At 31.1% G+C, this 21,436-nt stretch overlaps 2 protein-coding genes across 2 annotated transcripts; one reads left to right on the top strand and one right to left on the bottom strand.

Moving 5' to 3' along the window:
- Positions 1–1,765: 1,765 nt before the first annotated feature.
- LOC130823738 (phytyl ester synthase 2, chloroplastic-like) lies at positions 1,766–14,722 on the top strand. Its single transcript, XM_057688475.1, has 14 exons — positions 1,766–2,273; positions 3,245–3,296; positions 3,619–3,674; positions 3,911–4,069; positions 4,299–4,406; positions 5,387–5,490; positions 6,139–6,260; positions 9,080–9,230; positions 9,980–10,110; positions 10,526–10,892; positions 13,215–13,328; positions 13,540–13,622; positions 13,742–13,851; positions 14,205–14,722. Exons 1-14 carry the CDS (start codon positions 1,871–1,873, stop codon positions 14,393–14,395), a joined length of 2,151 nt encoding a protein of 716 aa, XP_057544458.1. The 5' UTR covers positions 1,766–1,870; the 3' UTR covers positions 14,396–14,722.
- Positions 14,723–16,911: 2,189 nt separating this feature from the next.
- LOC130823246 (zinc finger protein GIS-like) lies at positions 16,912–17,526 on the bottom strand. Its single transcript, XM_057687873.1, has one exon. It carries the CDS (start codon positions 17,524–17,526, stop codon positions 16,912–16,914), a length of 615 nt encoding a protein of 204 aa, XP_057543856.1.
- Positions 17,527–21,436: the final 3,910 nt, after the last annotated feature.

The raw sequence follows: 21,436 nt of genomic DNA, 5'->3' as shown, positions 1-21,436 counted from the left end.
AGTCGCTTTCGTTAGCCATATTCAACCAACTACGCCTTACAACTTCATTAACACTTTTTAGAGAGATAGTACCAGTTTTTAGTGAGATAGTACCGTGTTTCAATTCGTATTTCAAACGCATCTCAGAGTTCGATATATATAGACAAATCATCCTCATTAAATTCTTAATAGTGTTATTAAGCGTGATTTACATTTATTAAGCGTGATTTACATTTATTAATTATTTTTCAACTCCAATGGCATTTTTGTAATTCTTTTAAATCCAGGGACAATTAAGTAATTTTGGAGGGGGGGTGGCGAAAAAATGAAAAGGGGTGGCGAAAAATAGCAACACCCTTTTTTTTTTTCACACTATTGAGTGCTTTAAGGCGGGCCACATCACGAAATTTAGGCTTCTAGGAGTACTAGAAATAGACATGATTGAATAATCTTTTCTTTTCAATTTTGGTAAATCATACGATTCACGTAATCATTTTGATTCAAAGAAGTACTAGAAGTTAATCGTGATAGTTTACCAAATACTACTACTTTCTCCGTTATATTAAATTTGTATTATTTTTTATTTTAGCTTGTCCTACTATATTTACATTATATTTTAATTTTCTTTTAATTTTATCAACACACCTCATATTCTCTCTTCATATACTACTACTTTTTTAAACGTTATAAGTTACTTTTTTTCTCTTTGATACAAATCTAATAAAACATATGAGTATTGATTTTTAGAGTTTGACAATGAAAGGATGATTGGTTTTGAATGGTTGCCTTCTCATTAGATTGGAATCATATTATATACAAAGATACAATCTATAATTTAGGAAATTAAATATTTACACAATATTCTACATAATTAAATTGATTATACAAGATATTCTATCAATCAAAATATATTATTCTAACAGACAACATTTTAATTTTAGTCTATTTATCTACTTTGTAAAATGTAAATTGTAATTAGTAATATTCTTAATTTAGAAAATGTTTTTACCAATTTCTTTAATTTTTTACATATTATTTCTTATTTTCTATAACTTTTAATAATATTAAGGCAATTTAATTGTCTTTATTATTTTTTAATTTTAGTTCCAAATCCATGATTTCAAAATCATAGAGACGAAGGGAGTATTTATATTTTGGCTACAGTATAACTTGCTTTTTCTATCGCTACGCTACCAATCTTCCAAAAAGGTCCACGCAGAAAAAAATGTTATTTTATCCTTTTGAGTTTGCCTTTATAATTAAATATTTTTTATGAGAGTTTTTTTAGTTAAATAGAATAAACTCCAAGGGACAAAAGAAAAGGTTACTAAATATAAATTTGTTTTACTTTAATTTATCTCATTGTATATTTTCAAAATGAAATTCTATAAATATTTTTATGTAATCAACTATTATCTATTAAAATATTTTTATTTATCAAGACTTCCTAAGAATAAGATTTATTATCTTTTAATATTTTTGTTAGTATGTATGATATTTTGTTCCTTTCACTCTAAATGTCTATTTACTTTTTCACACTATTTAAGGTACTTATTCAATGCTTAATATTCGTTATTATATAGTTATTATATATAATGAAATATTATAAAAAATGAAAATTAATAATCTTTTGTATTAAGATGAGTCAAATAAAATCTCACTTGATTATATATTAATTTATAAATTAAGACTAGATATAAATTAAGGGTGCAAAGTAAATATTGTTAAAAAGTAAATTAACAACTGAATGAATCATAGAAGTACATTTATTTGTGGTATAACGTATATAAAATGCTTAGCAACTGAATAATTTAACAATTAATTCCAATAATTTCTGGATTCAACTAAAGGATTCTCTCTACTTCTCTACTTAATTTCTTTTCATCCATTAATGGCGGCCACCGGCGCTACTAACTTCGCCGATGGTGCCAGATTTTTGAAGCCACGATTGAAGCAATTTTCTGCTGCCATGACGCTTCGTCCGAAGACTGCGCTTTTCGTCGTTGACTCTCAGCGGAATCCATTTTCTCAGTCAGTGACGATGAACAATGGCGTTTCTGCAACACACGAGGATAAACACCATAGGAAGATCAATGGAGAAGCTGTGATTGCAGAAACGGAGGAAGAAGAAAATGAAGAAGTTCAAAAGAGTTGGAGAGATTATTTTGAACTTGCCAAGTTGTTCGTTGGATCTGGAAATGGAGGTTGTGATAGCATTCCTCGTTGGTTTTCTCCATTAGAGAGTGGTTTTAAAAGGAAAATGAAAAATTCGCCGGTGTTACTCTACTTGCCTGGTTGGTAAATTTTTCTTTACTCGAATTTTGTTTCGCCATATGTTTTCGTTATTAATGCAATAATTGTAGATTAGGAATTCATTGAATTGTTTAGTTAGAACATATTTTCCGACTAAAATTTCTGTACTAAAATTGTTTAGTAGTCTTGTATTGCAGGGGATTAATTTCTGTACTAAAATTTTTTATATTAGCCCTTACGTATGAGAGGAGAAAAGTCGTCGTAATCAATTTCAAAGATTACGATGATAGTCTTTTTATTAAAAGTTACTTTTTAAAAATCTATTGAAGCTTACATTTCATTTATCTTTTTATCAATTTGCACATCAATTACTAATATAAACCTAGACCCCAATTTTCTTTTGCTTTGATGACTGTTTTTCTGCATTAATTTTCACCATATATCTTCGTGATAAATGCATAGTTGCAGATTATAAATTCATTGAATTGTGTAGAACATATCGTCCGACTTGTATACTTGTGTAGTACATACTTTACTCTGTTGAAAGTAACTCTCTTTCCTTTGTTAGTTTTACGGTAAATTTGCCTACATTCGGCCAACCAAATCCCACTTGATGGTATTGGCCATTTGGGTAATGGAATGTTATACTCTTCATTTGATTTGTTATTGACTTGCGCATCAAAAACTGATATCAACCTAGAACTCCTCAAGAAAGATAGCAATAGTGTAAAAGTCAAGATACAGGAACTAAAATGCAAAACTAGACAATGTTTTTTAGACCATGTTTATTGACATTTTTTTTAGAATTTTGAGGCCTAAATTGGAGTAATTATGTAATGTTAACTAAATATTTGAGGGGCTTTTGCGGTCAAATACGTAAGCCGAGTTGTACTTGTACTACAAGGAATATTTGCTTTGCTAATTTCTTCTTTATTATTGTTTCACTTGAGTCCATGAAAATTTCAAATTGTATGGTTTATTTTTTATATATTCATACAAGTACATTTTCCAGGATTGGATGGACTTGGAGTTGGACTAGTTCTACAACAACAGAAACTCGGCAAGTAAGTGTTATACTGTTATGCAATGAATTTCGATTAGTAAGTACTTCATGCTGATGTAAAATAATTGTGCCTCAATTAGTTTGTTTTAGATTTGTACTACTACTTTGAACTTAAAGTTATGTATCCTGGATCTGGGTACTCATTTTGGACATGGGAATTTGGATAAATCTGGTCATTTTGTGAAAACGCCTCATGATCACTATGGATATTATATTGATTGCGGAGGTGATATAAAAGATTCTAGTATCGTAGCTTTCAACTTTTAATGTAGTTGTTTTCAATGCCAATTGCCAACTAATGATATGTTCTTTTTCTTGTCAAGGCTCTTTGATGTATGGTGTTTGCATATACCAGTCAAGGATCGAACTCCATTCCAAGGTCTAATTCTTTTCTCCTTTGCTTTGTATGCATATGAATGATTGTGAACATATTATTTTGACTTACTGTCATTGTCCTTTACAATTTTACCTGTTTCGAATTAAATGAAAAGCATGATTATGGAGTTGCAACTTGCAACTGACAAATATTTAATTATTTTATGTGTTTGGTTTGAAACCTTTGTATGTTTGTGATCTGCTAGATAAGATTATTTACCTCTATTCTTTTTTATTTAGATTTGGTACGGCTGGTCGAGGAAACTGTAAAGTCAGAGAATCGCCGTTCCCCTGATAAACCAATATATCTTGTTGGAGAATCAATTGGAGCATGTCTTGTGTTAGCTGTGGCTGCTCGAAATCCTAATATAGATCTTGTTCTTATTTTGGCTAATCCTGGTAAAAATTATCAGTTGGTTAAATAGCTTCTTGAAGTTTTTTTTTATGATTTCCCACTCAAGTTATTTATGAGCTAAACTAGTATAAAACTTTAGCTAGTAAGATAATCTAATGTATGTATCACTATTCAGTTTTTACCTAGCCATGTGACCACATCTTTCATTGAAAAGGAACCATAACTCATCTCCTGTTTGCATGAACTAAGCATATTTTTTTATTGGTCTTGCAGCTACAAGTTATGGCAAGTCACAGCTGCAATCTCTAGCACCTCTATTAGAAGTCATACCCAGTGAGCTTTCTCTGATCAGTATACCATATGCACTTAGCCTAATGACAGGTTTGGTTTCCTTTTTGTTATCATGTTGTCTGACATGTATTGCTTCATCTCTATGTCAATTGTCAACATGGTTTGCATGCATACTGAAGGCCAGATGCTATCTTTCTAGTTTCATTTAACTTGCAGAATCAATAATACTTGCTTTATCTTGTTGTGCCACATTTAAGTTCGTGCATCAACTTTCTTGGCTTTTTAGTGCCTTAAATAAGAGCAAGTGCTCAGTGTGTTATGATTTATGAAAGATGTTATCTTTGTCTTAATACATGATTATCACCATACACTTATCTCTCCTTTGTTCTCTCATATGGAGAATCAGAAGGTCTAGATCATTTGCTTGCTTTAGATATTAATTACCATACTCTTCATTGTATTTTGTGTTATTTGATTCATTTTGGTGCATAATAATGCAATTATCTTTTTCTTGTTGTTCTCATTTGTGTTATTTTGCTAGAGAAAATAGTACGCAGAACTACTCTTCCTTGGAAGATTTTTATTTGTAGGACTTGAGCTGCATTTAGAAGTTCTAGATTTACAATCCACCATGTTTAACTTAGAATGGCTGGGTGCCATATTCATAAAATCTGAGGCCTAACAACTTCGAAATGATAAAAATTGCTATGTTGTACTGTGGAAGATGGAATGTGAGAAGTAAAGTATATGATGATAGATTTTACAAGTTTATTAGAAGAGAACTTAGTTTCCTTGAAACATTGTAAAATGGAGTTCGTGACCACAGAGCTTTTGATATGCTGCTAGTGAAGATTCTGATATTGCTTCATGACTATAGAATTTCTACCTTTGTACTCACGATCACGATCATGATCACAATCACTGCATTGATGATAGACCCTCATTGCTGCACACTTTCTGCAAATCGATATGTTTCATGTTTTAATGTGTTGGTTTTAACTACAATGGTGGGACTAATTAGTTTCTATCTTACGTCAATTATATGCCATTGACAAAATTGTTTTTTTTAGGCGAACCTTTAAATCTGGTCTCAACTACTATCGTGAAAGGGTTTCAACAGAAATCAACATTGGAGCTTTTCCAAGGTTTTAGTCAGCTGTCAGCTTACGCTTCTGTAAGACTCAATATTCTTAAATAGTCTCCCCTTCACTACTTGTTTGACATTTACTATATTGATTGAGGGGTAGATATGTAACCTCTGGACAGCATGGATAGTGAAGGTTAATCTGGGATATGGGTTTACAAGGGTTGAAACTCATGATCAACTCCCTTGGAATAGTTTCTATATGATGTAGAGTGTCTTTTTTGAAACGTATGAATGCTCTGCTGGATAATGATGATGATGATGATGGATGCTCTGCTTGTATTTGCATGTTAAGTGGTTGTATTTGTACAATCATTTTGATAATTTTTTTCCATTCACATATGGTATCAATATATATATATATATATATATATATATATATATATATATATATATATATATATATATATATATATATATTTTCATTTTACTTTTGATAACTTGCCATAAATTGAGCTCTTGATTGAGGTAAAAGCTGATTTAGAAGTTTGCTTAAGGTGGGCAATTTTCTTCTAAAGTTTGATATGCTCATTCTACTTTGGCACTACTGTTATGAACAAGTTGTAGATGATTGTTGTATCTAATGTCTTTATCGTTTTATGATTTCTAGAATTAAGGCCTATATAAAGCTTTTATTTACAGATTACCTACTTAAATAAATTATAATTAAGGAGGCAGGTCTTGGCGGATATTCTTCCTAGAGACACACTACTCTGGAAGCTGCAGATGCTGAAATCAGCTGGCTCATTTGCAAATTCACGTCTACATGCTGTCAAAGCTCAGATTCTGATTCTTGCCAGGTGTCCATTCATTTTCTTTGATAAGTATTTTTTAAAGAATTTTATGAGGGACCCACCCACTACGTGAGTGCTAAACCTTAGGATACATGGGTGAAATCCACTAGACTAGTTTGAAGGACAAGACGGAAGTCACTACTCACTACCACACGGGATACATTGATATGACTATGGTCCCTTGTCTTGAAACCAAGGCACGTGTATCCCTTCAATTTGCATTTATGTTTTTCTTCAACTTGTAATCTTGAAAGAGGCTACTATTTTAAATTCACTCACGACTCCTTTGGTTGTCTGTTAATGGTGAGAATGGTAATGAAATGTGATTTTGGTAGAAAACTTACTTGACATGTTTAATGGTCTTGCTTGTTCTACTTTAATCCTCTCATTTTCTTCAAAACTTCATTCCAACGCGTTACCATTTGAAGGGTGGAATTAGGTGGTATTGAAAATTGTGAATAAAAATTTTTTTTATGATCAAAGTTTCATTACCATGGGAATGATATGGTACGTTTTATGAAAATTCACACAACAAATCATTCCCATTACCACCATTTAGTATCAATAATTAAACTTGCCATCAATTTAATAAAGAAAGCAGAAATAAAAAAAAATTCCACCTGCATTCAGAACTGAGTAAATGTAGTGATTGCTCAAATTTCTTCCATTCATGCTAATTCTGCTTGAACTATTTCTGCTTTATGGTGCAAGCAGGTGTTTACTGTTTAGGAAAGTGAGAAATGCTTTTGCAAGTGTCTTGTGGTTTACTGGTTGTGGAATCGACTTTGTGGTTTCTTAATTAGGAGGTGAAAACTTAATCATGATTTCTTGAGAGGAGAATTTACATGAAAAAAAGATTTGAAAATTTCCTTATGTTGAGGATTAAATGTTAACTTGAGTATACTGTGTTGTAGAAGAGACTTAAATTTTTCTTTGCCAAAACTACTAAAACTGTAGTAATATTGGTTATGTCTTGGTATGGGCATTTTTACAAACATATTAAATAGGGTTGCAAACCTAATTTTCCTTCTGCCTCCAAGCACAACACTAGGTCTTCTTCTCTTTCTGAGCTATTGGGTTTCCGTTTAATATTTCTGATTAAAGTAATCGTGGTAGTCTGTCAGTTCATATGGGATCTTGTGTTGATGGTAGTCATGGTACTTATGGGGTGAGGTATTACTGTTGGAGGCTGCATAACGTGAGTCATGGGGAGGGGCACACATCACCACTTGATTGTTCTAATCAATTGAAAGTTATGTGTTGCTTTGAAACATTTGATTGTTTTGTAAAATTTTATTTTCTACTTTTTTGACTTTGGCATAAACATAAACATAAACCTAGTATTCTTTAAAGCCAGATGTCCTTGTGCATGAATGATTCTATGGATAATATAGTGGACTTACATAAATATAACAACAAATGCGCTCAAATTGAGACAAGTAAATTATCAAATAATACGTCTTCAAATTATTAGGAGTATGAATATTAATGGCTTAAGAAACCTTGAAGGATTATGAACGGGGGAAAAGAAAAGCTTAGGCCCTTGAGAATTCAACTTTTTGGTTTCACTGCTCAATGAAAATGACATGTTAATTGTTACCTTTTTGATTGATGCAAAAAGAACTTGAGAATGACAAAGACTTTAGTGTTCAAAATTATGCTCTTCGTCAAGATAAGATAAAAAATGTAGTTCCACCTCATAATTAGAAGGGACATAATGATGTTTTTGGATAAATGATAGATGTTTTCATTGCTGATCTTAACCAATAGAACACATGAACATAGATGTAAATTCTGCAATAAAAGGCCAACCAAACTTAGAAAAATATAAGATGATGGCATGCAACTGCAAGTCATGGAAGATATAGGACGAAATGCAGAAAGTGGGGCATATGCATAGAGCAACATATCGGACATGTGTTGCTGAAACGATTGTGACTATTATGTGCAGTTATTGCAGCCTATACTGTGGATTGCGATAGCCTCAAAAACCCTTACAATGCATTCGAGATGTGTTGATGCAACTCATGCAACCAAAATTTTGCCCCATTTGGAACTGGGTGTATATAGCTGTGCCATGGTCAAAGAAAATAGACTCTTTTTCAGTGTAGAAATAGAAAACGCATAGTAGTGGCATTTCAAAGTGAAAAAGAGAATGTAGAATGGTAAAAAGAAAGCGTGAAATGGCATGTTTAAAGCATTTTGTTGACAGTTACTTCTACTCCCTCCTATTCACTATTATTTTCCCATTAGATTTTTTATAGGAGTACTATTTATCGATTGCTCTTAATTTGTATTTTATTCTCAATCTATAAGATAAAACATAGTCAATTGAGATTTTGTTAATTCATCTCAATATAAATTTTTATTTATATCAACTTTTGTTATTTTAATTATACATAATTAAGATATTTATGTCCCTTTTTCGATGAGGCAAATATTTATAGATTTTTGGTTTCGGATTTTAAGGGTCAACCGGAAATAACCTCTAAGAGTAAGATTGTGCACATCCAACCTCCAAACCTCACCTTCGGGGCATTGGAGTGATACAATGTTTTGCATAATTTAAGATATTTAGGATTGAATATGTGCAGCGGAAAACATGAAAAACTAAATGGGATAATAAAGTGTATAAGTATAAGAGGGAGTATAATATTTCTCTACGTCACTCTTCTCTCTTTGAAGTCTTAACTGTTGGGGCAAGGTGGAGTTAGCTCTTTTTTTGTTGTTGCATCTATTAGTGCAGCTACCTGTCTGCTCAGTGAGGGTGAGGTCGTGTCTTCCTTAGTTCTCTGATTTTGGCTTTGTTTTCCTATGTTATCCAGTGGAAGGGATCCTTTACTACCAAACTTGGAGGAAGCTGAAAGAATTCGTGGTGCTTTACCAAAACAAGAGATCCATGTGTTGAAAAATTCTGGTAAAATGCCCAAGTGTGAGATTCGCAAATTCAAGGATTCTGGTCATTTTCTCTTCTTGGTAGGTTGAACTTTGTGTTTTCTTTGAGTTTTGGGATTATTCATGCCAAATCTGATGCTGATATGGCCATATGGCACAATGAGATTCCAAATGAACAGCATGTAAGCTCGTTTCAGTTTTGTATAGGAATGCCATTATTGGGGGGGGGGGGGGGGGGGGGGGGGGGGGTGGGGGAGTGTGAAGGTGGAATTCAGAGAAAATGAAAATACCCGATTTATTTCTTGGAAAATTTCATAAGCACCCATGTTATGTCAAAGCTTACTTTTGAAATGTTCATTTTCTGAAATATGTTGCTCATTCTAACCTAGTGTTTTTTTCCCTGAATTATGTCAAAGCTTTTCAAGCTCATTTATGAAGCTTAGTTTCATTTATTGTTTGAATTAGGATGTATTAACGTTTTACTTACCCTAATAAGCTCTGCACATAGGTGGAAATTGTTATGGTCCTTTCCTCCAAATTAAAGATAAAGAATGCTTGATCGTACTTGTTTGTATTTTGAAGTTTGATTCTGACAAGGATAGTCACCTGCCCTGGACTTCTGTCTATTCCAGATGTCAAATAATAAACTTAAGATATTTGCTTTTCCAATTTTTATCCAATTAGCTGAATTATGGGGTTTAAAACTGATTGATTATGGGATCTGTAATTAATCAATACCTCTGACACCAATTGTCTTGCCTATTCTGCTTGCGTTCTATGCTCTGTCTTCTGTCTGTGTTCAACATTTCCTCCCGTGTCTCAATTCACAGGAAGACGATATTGATTTGGTGACCATTATAAAGGGAACGAGTTTCTACCGTCGGGCTAAATCCCATGACTATATTTCTGACTATTTGCTTCCTACTGAAAAGGAATTCATCAGAACATCTGAGTCATTCAGGTAGATTGTCATTTCCAATTTTCATCTAAATGGAGTTAATGGCCGGTATCGAGATACAATGTAAGGAGAAGATTAAGAAAGGAGAGACAAAAAGCACTTCATGTGGGTTATTTTAAAATATATATTAGTTAAATTATAGTTTTTTGTTTAAAAAAAACCCAAAATAAATCATCCTACAATAATGATGCATCATTATATGCCATTTCATGTTTTTATTGTGAAATGTAGGTAGTTTGTTTAACAATAAATGCAAGATTTTGTTATTTGCCATAGTACGAGGATTTTAACTGAAACAACTGAATAGCTTAATTGCTATAAAATTTGAGAGTGTGAGTGAGGAATTTGGTTTCCGTCATTTAAAACTTTAGTGATGTAGATCATGAAATAGTTGTAATAAAATAATTATTGATCACAGGTGGCTCAATATAGCTACTGGACCAGCAATGCTCTCTACTTTGGAAAATGGTCAAATTGTGCGTGGCCTTGCAGGAATTCCTATTGATGGTCCTGTTGTATTTGTTGGTTATCACATGTTACTGGGTTTGGAGATATATCCTCTAGTGATAAACTTTTGGTCAGAGAGAAAAATCGTCATGAGAGGCCTAGCACATCCTATGCTTTTTGCAAAGCTACAAGATGATGATATGGATATGTCTATGTTTGATTCATATAGAATCATGGGTGCAGTTCCAGTCACAGCCAGTAACTTCTACAAGTTGCTTGCTTCAGGTTCCCATGTTCTGTTGTATCCAGGCGGGATGCGTGAAGCTCTTCATAGAAAGGTTCAGTTTCTCACTTTCTCTTGAGCTTTGTATCTGTAATTTTTCATCCTAGATACATACTCAAACACTCATCTGTTCCTGCATAGACCTATAAAAGGTTCAATACCTGATTAATGATAAAGGGGTACTAAAATCGAAGAGTGTTTTCCAAATAATTCCACCTAAGACTCTGATTGGGTGAAAACTGAAATGTGAAGCTTGTGGGAGGATGAAATAGGTTCCGGCTAAATATTGACTTTCGCCTAACCAAACGGATTAATTGTTATCATCTACAACTGATGGTTCAGTCAAACTTTTGGATAATATAGCCTTGCCACCTTTTGTCGCCACTTTAATGAAATTACAAAAATGCCCTTGAATTAGTGTAAAATCAAAAATTATTATTATTAAACTAATTAATAATAATTCAATTAAATTAAATATTAATTATAAACAATAATTTTTAAAAAAAAAAAAAGGAAAATGGACCTAATTGCATGTTTTATATGACTCAACCTCGGCCAAATCGCACGTTTTGTGCGACTGGGTCCAATTTATTCATTTAATTAATATTTATATTTTTATTTCTTAAAATTTTTAATTTTAGTGGCTAAACTGGACTGGTTTGGTTGCATCTGGTTTGATCTTCGAGTCTTGCTAATTCATAATTCTAGGTTCGGTTCGGTGTGAAAACCAATTAAAATGGTGAAAACTGAAAAAGGTATACATAAAACTTAAATAGCATACATATTCTGGCGGCAATTTTGTAAATAATTGGACATTTTCTAAAACCTGTACATATTCGGATGTCATTTCTGTAAATAATATGAATTTTTTCCTTCACAAAAATATGTACACTCTATAAGATAATATGTACACCTTTTACCACATTTTGTATATCTCAGTTTGGTTTTTAGTTTTCACCACTTTAGTTGTTTTCACCTGATCCTGCCCCTATATACATACATACATATATATATATATATATATATATATATATATATATATATATATATATATATATATATATATTCGTTCTTTTTTGTTTTTCTCGTTTACTTTTTGTATAGTTTTCAAAATAAACTTTTAGCCTCATTATCTCTAAATACCCATCATAAAATTATAAAAAATATATAATAAAAAAGTTTATATCGAGACGAATCTTAATTAAATTTATCACTCCTCAAAATAGAATATTTTAAACAGGAAGATCATTAGAGAACGGAGGAAGTAATTTTTAAGGGGAACAATATTTTTAATTTATATGTATATACTTACGTAAAGAGCGTTATATTTCTTAATACTAACCCTAAAAAAATTTTAACTTAAAATTTTTAGTTGTATAAATATTAGTTTGCTAAAACATGTCAAATCTTTCATTTTTTAATTTATTTGCTGGTATCGAAAATAGCATCTGGTCTAACCAGTCTAAACTCGGATCGGATTAGGAGAAAATAGGATTAGATCGGGACCACACCTGATAGAACCGATCCCATCTTCGATGTTAACGTATTTAAAAATTCGGACTTCCGGTTTGAGTTCGGGTTTGGACCAGTGCACATATCTTTTAATCTCATCTACAGACTTTCCTTTTTCTTTTTATGTCGTCTACATTTTTTTTTCATCCAAATTCTTTTTTTCAGTCTTATTCTTCAACAACATTCAACATTCTTTTACCCACATGCCATTAAGTGGCTCTCAGAATGAGATTTGTGGGGTCGGATGTACGTAGGTGTAACCTTACCCTTGTTAGTGATAAGCCCATCAAGGCTATTTCTAATTGACTCTTGGTAGCTAACATTATGTGCAACTTCACATAAGTAAGAAGTGCACATGATTTAATAAGCCATTTTACTGTGGTCCATTATTATTTGAAACCAAAGAAATAGGGCCCTATATCTGAATCTTCAGCTACAAATTAAAAACATATCCCTCTCCTTGTGTGTCAATCTCACGGGGACGAAGGGAGTAGATAATAGTATTGAAATTTCCAATACAAAATCTTCTAGAATGGTAATTATGAGTAGGTGCCTTGTTTTTTATTTGGCAAAGACTGTTAGTTAATTTAGCATTTTGTGGACAAATTACATTTTGTTCTTCAAGAATAGACCTTTGTTTTTGTGTGGTGATGTGGACTGTAATTGCATTTTGAGCTACAAAGATTCATGTGCTACACACATGAAATCCCATCTATTGAAAGAGCATGTATATGATTATGCCAATCATTGTCACTTTCAAAATACTTGTTACAGTTGTTTCTTTAGGAAATGTCAGACTTATATACATGCGATTGTAATGGAATGATTCACTTGACATTGTAAAATTCACTATTAAGTCACGCAGGGCGAGGAATATCAGTTATTTTGGCCAGAAAGATCTGAATTTGTGAGAATGGCTGCTAGATTTGGTGCTAAAATTATACCATTTGGAGTTGTTGGAGAAGATGATATCTGTGAGGTTAGTTTTAAATGATAAAGATTTATTATTACGATATGCTACAAATATGATCCCACCTAAATGAGAGTCGCTTTATGAGTTGTATATGCAACAAATATGGGCTGCTGTTTTTGTGGATGTACCCTTCTTGCACTTAAGTTCTTGCACAATAATATGGTTGTCTAGCTACTGTTGGTCCGTTTCATTTTTTAACATCGTTGCATTTTTCCAGCTTATTCTTGACCATGAAGATCAGATGAAGATTCCTTACCTAAGGGATACCATAGAAAAACGTACAACTCAGATTCAATTGAGGTACTGCTTGTCTTGATTTGGGCAACACTTTTGAACCGTTAATCTTAAGTGTAAGCATTGTGCAATATGGCTATTTCAGTTGCCCAACTACAAGCTGACCTTTGTTAAATTTATGATAGGACTGACATGGAAGGGGAAGTTGCAAACCAAGTTGCATATTTTCCAGGACTGCTACCAAAGGTTCCTGGGCGTTTCTATTATCTATTTGGTAAACCTATTGACACAGCAGGTATCTTCCTGATATGCTATGTGAAGGTTCTTTTTTCAGATTTAATGCTTGGTGGTTTATTTATATAATATTCCCAACTTTTAAATCATTGCAATAAATCTAGATAATCTTGGAAATTAATGAAATTGTCTAGTGCTGTCGGCAGGGCGAAGTTACATGTGAGATTGTTTAAATTGACTAGTTACCATGTGGTGATTTATTTTGGAGAAACTATTTACTTGTGTTTATTACGATATCTGATGGTTTGCTTTTCTTGAAACTCGCATCATACATCTGATCGAGTTCTCTTTTAACGAAATATCAGTCATCAAAGCTTATGTTAAATTGATTTCTGCTCTATTCTACTGCCACAGGGATGGAGCAAGAGTTAAGAGACAGGGAGAAAGCTCATGAATTGTATTTGCACGTAAAGTCAGAGGTTGAACGTCACATTGCATATTTAAAGGAGAAAAGGGAACAAGATCCCTATCGCAGTCTTGCTGCTCGAACATTGTATCAAGCCATGCATGGTCCAACGGCTGAAGTTCCAACATTTCCGCTTTAATTAAGTATTGTATACTTGGAAGCCCACCAAAATGGCCACAATTGAGGTATTTTCATAGAATTCTATACGATGCTCATACTTCACGAGATATGAATTGTACAATGGACTTACTATTCAAAACTCGATGACCCTATTCTTTCTTTTTCCTCTAGTGGTGATATTCTATAACCATCTCTATAGTAAAAAGAACTATTTGATCTTACCTGATTCTCAAGAAGCTCTTCATTATTGGTTATGAGAAACTGTATATTATTATAATGTATCATTGGGCTTGAAACTGTATATTATTAACATTGATTATAATGCATCATTGGGCTTAACTTGTGATTCATTGTGATTCTTTCCATTATAAGACCTTTTTAACCTAAAATTTAATTCTTTTTCGATGTGTTTTTTCATAAAGTCCAATTCATACGGATTCTTCCCGACCAACCAATTAATCTCGGTGACATTATGCATAAGAAATTGATCATAGAAAGCCCACTTGTTCCTTAAATTCCAAAAGTTTTGATCTTTAGTTTCTTGTATCTCAAGTTTTTTTTGTTCTGAAACCAGTACTCTTATGATTTGTCATTACCTACGTTGTATGCGCAATAATTTCTAATCAATAAGCGTGACCACAAAAAGACAAAAAATAATAATAAAATAAATAAAATAAAAAAAATTAAATTAAAATTATAAAACTTTCATCCTATTAAATCGTACCAGCATGATTTATTAAGACCTCTTCTTATGTACGATGTATGCTCATGTAAATAAGAAGTGTTTTTGTATACTCACTTGGCATGATCTTGATTCTAGGGAAACCTAGAATGTTCCTAAAGAGCCAATTTGTATGTTTCAATAAACACACAAATTATACAACTATATCAATTTGCACAAAAACAATTTCTATCCACCCAAATTCGCCATGTTATATTTTAAATGATGGTTTCACAAGAAATTTTAAAATTGATTTAAATGTAATATTTGACAAATAAAAAAAATTAAATCTAAATTTGAGATATTTTTATCATTATTCTAAAAGCATTTAAAGTTGAAAATTTAAAAATGATTTCTCAAATATTGTCGTTATCAAATTTATCGTTTATGATTTCATAATTAAAATCAACACTTTGAAATGAAGTGTTTGTTTCTGAACACAACCTCAAAGAGATTGAAAAGAGTTCAAGAGAATTGTAACGGAGCCTATGATAAAACTCAAAGCACCACTCGTTTCAAAGATTGGTACACGCTCTTTTAGGGGCATTTTGTAACTTTTAAAAGCAAAGAAAAAAGTAAATACTTCCTCCGTTCTTTTTTGATCTTCCACATTACTATAATGAGTAGTTTCAAAAGTTCTTCTACTTTAAAAGACTTTCTATTTTTAGAAAGTTTTTATCCCACTTTTACCCCATAAAACTCCCATTTTCTTTTAATGTACCCCTTTTCTTTTATTTATAATTATTTTCTCTCTTATATTTTCAATACAATCATTATTTTACACTACTATTTAATTAAAATAATACCCACTACAACTTCATACTTTCAATACAATAATTACTTCACACTACTATTTAATTAAAATAATACCCACTACAATTCAAAGATTCTATAAACCCAAAGTGGAAGATTAAAAAAGAACGGAGGGAGTATAAGATAAAAAAATATTATATGGACTTGATGTGTTATTTAGTGTGCATCAACGTGAAAAGATACAAAAAATATTATGTATTTCCACTTGACAAATAAAACTAAATACATCATTGAAAAATATTTACTATTTTTAGGTTGGTGCAAATAAAAATAGTGTGAATTAAGTCCATACAAAATTTTTATTATATAAAAAGCCTCATTTGATAACCAAAGGTTGTAGGAACCATAAACAATCCTTGTAAGGCTGCTAAATGCTTTCAAAGAGCCCGTAATCGTATCGATAAAGAATTATAGATAGAGGTTATACAATCGAAATCGCTTGCAAAGAGATTCTATCCGCCAAACACCCTCACAAGAATTATAGGGGGGCGTGGAACGAGTTTGGTGAATTTTGAGTCAGAACCTATGATAGATTCCAAAAGCTCTCAATACGTTTTGAAAATTTTGCAAATAAAAGTAAATTGAATTTAAGGACTCCAGGCTAGCCACATTGTGATCTCAAAAAGTTACTAGTGGAATATCACCAACAAAAAAATAAATAAATAAATAATTGAAGATTATATCAAGAATAAAACTCTAAAAAGATGATGATTCAAGTGGAGTAATCATTAGAAAATGCAGCATAAATTCAGAGTGAAACTCATATAGAAGGTAAGAGAAGTTCATGAAGATCAGAACTCCATGAAGATCAATAAAAAAAAAACTTGATATATACATCATAATTCATAATACTATTACTCACTTCCCTCTTCATTGAACTAAAAAACAAACATAAAAAAGTACCTCCAACTCCAAATCAAACTAACCCATTAAATGATTAGTATTTAATTTATAACTAATATTGATTAAACTCATCTCATTAACTTAATCAAACCCACTAATTACAGAGTTAAAGAAAGATCCAACCTCTGTTTTTTCATCTGCTGATTTTCCACACTCATTGGAAGAGATGAAGGATTACCAATCATGGGTCCCACAATCTGAGCACCACATTCACAGTCACAACTAGTATTAGCAGCACCATCAATATAGTAAGGTTGTTCAGGAGGAGTATTAAATGGATAATACCCAAACCCATTATACAAACCATACCCATTACCATATTTATTAAATGGATAATACCCATCTCCATAAAAACCCGGATTATAAGAAAACTGACCCGTATTACAATCAATACTACTACTACTACTAGTACCACTACCCATTTCTTCATTAAAACTTGCATTGTTATTGTTATTATTGTTGATTTTGAGTTGTTTAGCAGCAGCTCTTTCACTTTTATGCGCATTTTGGTGACCACCCAAAGCTTGAGAAGAAGAAAACTTACGTGAACAGTAAGAACATTGGAATACTCTGTTGTTGTTAAAAGATGATGATGATGATCTTCTGGGTTTCTTAGATTTTGTGTTTGTGGGTATTATTTCAGTGAAAATGGAGGTTGTAGTAGTGGGATTTGTGGGAAAATAATTATATGGGTGTTCAATGAATTTAAGCATGTTTGTTTCAAGGATCATTGAAGTATTATGATCGTAATCCTCCATTGAAGAAGAAAAGGAAAAACTCATAGTTTAAGAAGAAGGTATGATTAATATGAATATGCAAATAGGGAACGAAGATTTGATATTTATAGGAAGAGAAAAAAAAAAGGTTTTTAATAAAATTATTGTTATGGTGTTGTAATTTGTTATTTGAATGATTTTGTAGTACATAAGCCGTTTTTCTATTTTGTCTTTAGTATGATATAATAAAGAAAAAAAAAATTTTATGATTGGTTTTTGGGATTATGTAAATGTAATGTAATGACAATGGTGACAACTCCATTTTATGTGGTTTTCTGATTTCTCAATTTCCACCTCCTGATTATTATTAGGGCTTACAATTCATCACATAATCTCATCGTAGTTCACTCGTGTAGACACGGAACACTCGTGGGCTCGGGCTTATAACCCCATGGGTTGTGAGGTTTATTATTTCTCAAAATCATATGATTATAGAAGGATTAGCCCACCCAATATATATATATATATATACAAGTCCACGACCCACTATTTTATCAATGTAAAATCTTCAATGTGAAGTATTTTCAACAATTACTGACCTTCAACAAAATCTATTACCTTTTTACTTTTGATTATTGCTTTTTGTGCATTTTGTAGCATTCAACAATGAACTATATATTTTGAAGGATTCAACAATTGATCATGAATTTTGAGGGACTTCCTTGTTCTTTCATAGAGTCTATTTATAGTTAGTTTCTTAGAAGATGTACTCATTGTTTGTTAATTGCTGGTATTACGTAATCTAATGATTGTAATTTGATATTCAATTGTAATGTAAATACGAGTATGTATTTTTGATTAATGTATCTATCTAGTCATGCTCTTTTGATTTGTTAGCGTAATATTAATTTTTTATAATTTTTAATTAACTACAAATTAAATAAAATAAAAGATTACAAAGTACACTGGATATAGGTCAGATTGGTTTTGGGTCAATTGTGTTTGATCTAATAGATTATTAAATTATTATTTTATTTTCTTCGCTATAAAAAATATTCTCATTAATTTGCATCATGTAATTCAAATATGTAAGACTTTTCTTAGTCACATAGTGCACTTTAAATGCCAAAAAAAATATTATGCAACTTTTTTCATTAACACTTTAAAAATAGTTGCTAGTAGTATATTTGCAAAAAAACATATTTTCAAGTCAAAATTGGTAAAACTAAAATAATAAAATTCACATAGCGGCTACTACTCATAATATAAATGTAATTCAAAAAACTCACAAAATATTAGATAAATGGATCGAATCGAGATCAGTCGGTCGGATCGAATCAAAATTTATCAAGACTACTTAAAGCTATCATATTTAAAAAAAAAAAAAAAAAAAAAAAAAAAAAAAAAAAAACTCAAAACCTAATCAATAAGGAAAAAAAAGGAATAAATGGGTAAAAAATGAGAAATCCGTCATAAATTCATCAGAAAAAAAGGACAAAAAAAAAGTACTATCGCCATGTCATCAAGCTGCAGCAGCAACACAACACTCCTTCACCTCCTCACCTTCACCCCCACCAGAAAACTCTTACTGTTCACTTTTACATCAGAAGGCCACGTGGCAGATGATTAATGCATCTAAAAAGTTAAAACAGTTATTAATTGCCATATATAAAAATTTTTCACATATTAAAGTTTTATGATACAAATTTAAAAGAGCGAAAAAGTATACAAATTACCATGTGTAAGTTTTATTTTGAATTTTGCAACCATTGGATGTGTTCTAACACTTACAAGTTGTAATTCATTATGACATTTTTTCATATAATATGTCGCACTCAGTTGCAAATATTTTAAAACGGAGATTACATAATTTACCAAAAAAGTATTTTTAAGAAAATATGAAATTTAATTAATTAAAGAGAAATTAAATTGTGAAGTAAATATTAAAATGTTCGGATAAGATTAAAATAAAATAATTAATTTTATTTTTCATTAATAGAATGAGACAATATAGATTGTGCAATTCGAAATTAGAAATGATGCAAGTTATGAGAATTATAAGTCTTCAATTCAAATTTAGAAATTAAATTTAAAATCTGAAATCTAAATACTACCTAAAGAAATTTAACTTGATCAAAATTTACCTTTTTCATTTTTTAGATTTGACTTATTTAATTAAAAAAATTATTAAATAAAATAATTAAAAGAAGCAAACTAAAGAAGCAGTCATATTATACTACTTACGTTTTTGTTTACTGGCACCAACTGTTTGCTTGTAATATCTTTATATACTATCAAAAGTAGTATTTATATCCAAATTAACGTCATCCCCATCAAACTCAGGGTATCCCGTTCATAGAAAAACTATGATTAGGATTTGAAGAGGGAAGGAAACGCAACTCATACCCATAAAAGAGAGTGCGGTCAAAGAGTCTTTCGGCTCAAAAACGTGCAACTACTCTCAAATCCTGCAACTTACACATACTAGGTTCAATACCAATAATTAAAAGAAAATAAAAAGGAAAAACGATAATATACAAAAAAATAATAATAAATAAATAAAATAAAATAAAATAAAATAAAAATAAAATAAAATAGAATAGAAAGGTATAAAAAAAAAAGCAAAAAAGGGCGACATGTAAACGGCTAGGAACAAAGGCAACGACATGTAACTGGAACAGATTCAGTAATCTAAGACGTGAATAAGTCGTCACCAACTATCCTATCCCTATCCCTGGTCGGATCCTTTGAGAGGTGTAGGTCATGCAAGTGTAATTTTGATATCATTTTTAGTTATATAAAAAAAGATTGATTAAATCAAATTAACATGTTCGGTAATCAATATTAAATGGCATGAATGGTAATAAAAAGTTAGTGTAATTTTGATCGAAATATCTCTTGATAAATTTAGTCGTCATGTTTATTATGTTTCAACAATCTCATTTTTTCACAAACAATCATTCTATTGCATTACCATTTGGAAATGTGGTATCAGATGGTAATGAAAAAATAGCTAAACAAATTTTTTTAATGATCAAACTTTTATCATCATGAAATAATATGGTACATATCATAAAATGAAATACTCTTGTAAGAAATCGTTTCTTGGCGAACAACCTTGAAAAAGAAAGTCATATTATATATATATATATATATATATATATATATATATATATATATATATATATTGTGAGGCGCGTTTCATGTTAAAATCGTCTCATACAACAATTTCTGAATGAAAATTTCCACTAGAAATATTTACGTTTTCAACATTTAATACCAATTAGAAAATGAAATATAAATAGCATCAAATAAGAAAATATTAAGTTGAAACAGATGTAATTTAAAGATGTGAATCAAGGTGAGTTCAATTGCTTGGTGGACTTGATCATGCATATCTACAAGTTAAAGAAAAAATTAGCAATATGTATTTCAAATATATTTATAGACATAGGATCGGCAATAACCCTCCTCAACTTTTAAATTTCTTTATTACAATATTAAATAAGAAACTTTTATGAGTTTTGGCCAATCAAAACTAGCGCCATTATTTCTACTTCATATGACAAAAAGGTTTTATTTTTTATATGTAATTTTTAGCCTAAAATACCAAAAGAACCTTTATGACTGGATTTATCGTCAATATTAGCATATAATCAGCAAAATATGAGGTGCATACACTTCATAAGTAAAAGAAATATCATCCAAAAACCATATAAAATAAGAGGAAGGGGCTCAATAACTTAAAAAATATACAGATCATCCTAAATTCATCAACATGAAACATACTATTCTAACACTCCGGGCAATTGCCCAACCCTTGCCCCAAATATAGGCCTAGGTGTGACATAGAGAGATAATAGACATATACTTCATATGTAATTTTACCTTTTATCCTCAAATGTCG

The sequence above is a fragment of the Amaranthus tricolor genome, chromosome 9 (genome assembly GCF_026212465.1).
Source record: "Amaranthus tricolor cultivar Red isolate AtriRed21 chromosome 9, ASM2621246v1, whole genome shotgun sequence".
NCBI classification, from domain to species: domain Eukaryota; kingdom Viridiplantae; phylum Streptophyta; class Magnoliopsida; order Caryophyllales; family Amaranthaceae; genus Amaranthus; species Amaranthus tricolor.
The sequence above is the reverse complement of the archived record's forward strand: the minus strand, read 5'-3'. Positions and strand labels throughout refer to the sequence as shown.

What these genes read in the sequence shown, in the direction of transcription:
- LOC130823738 (XM_057688475.1), top strand. Translation starts at nt 1,871, where the DNA reads ATGGCGGCCACCGGCGCTACTAACTTCGCCGATGGTGCCAGATTTTTG. An exon ending in GTGAAGCTCTTCATAGAAAG is followed by an intron (nt 10,893 to 13,214) that starts GTTCAGTTTCTC and finishes TAAGTCACGCAG; the next exon opens with GGCGAGGAATATCAGTTATT. An exon ending in ACAACTCAGATTCAATTGAG is followed by an intron (nt 13,623 to 13,741) that starts GTACTGCTTGTC and finishes AATTTATGATAG; the next exon opens with GACTGACATGGAAGGGGAAG.
- LOC130823246 (XM_057687873.1), bottom strand. Translation starts at nt 17,526, where the DNA reads ATGCTTAAATTCATTGAACACCCATATAATTATTTTCCCACAAATCCC.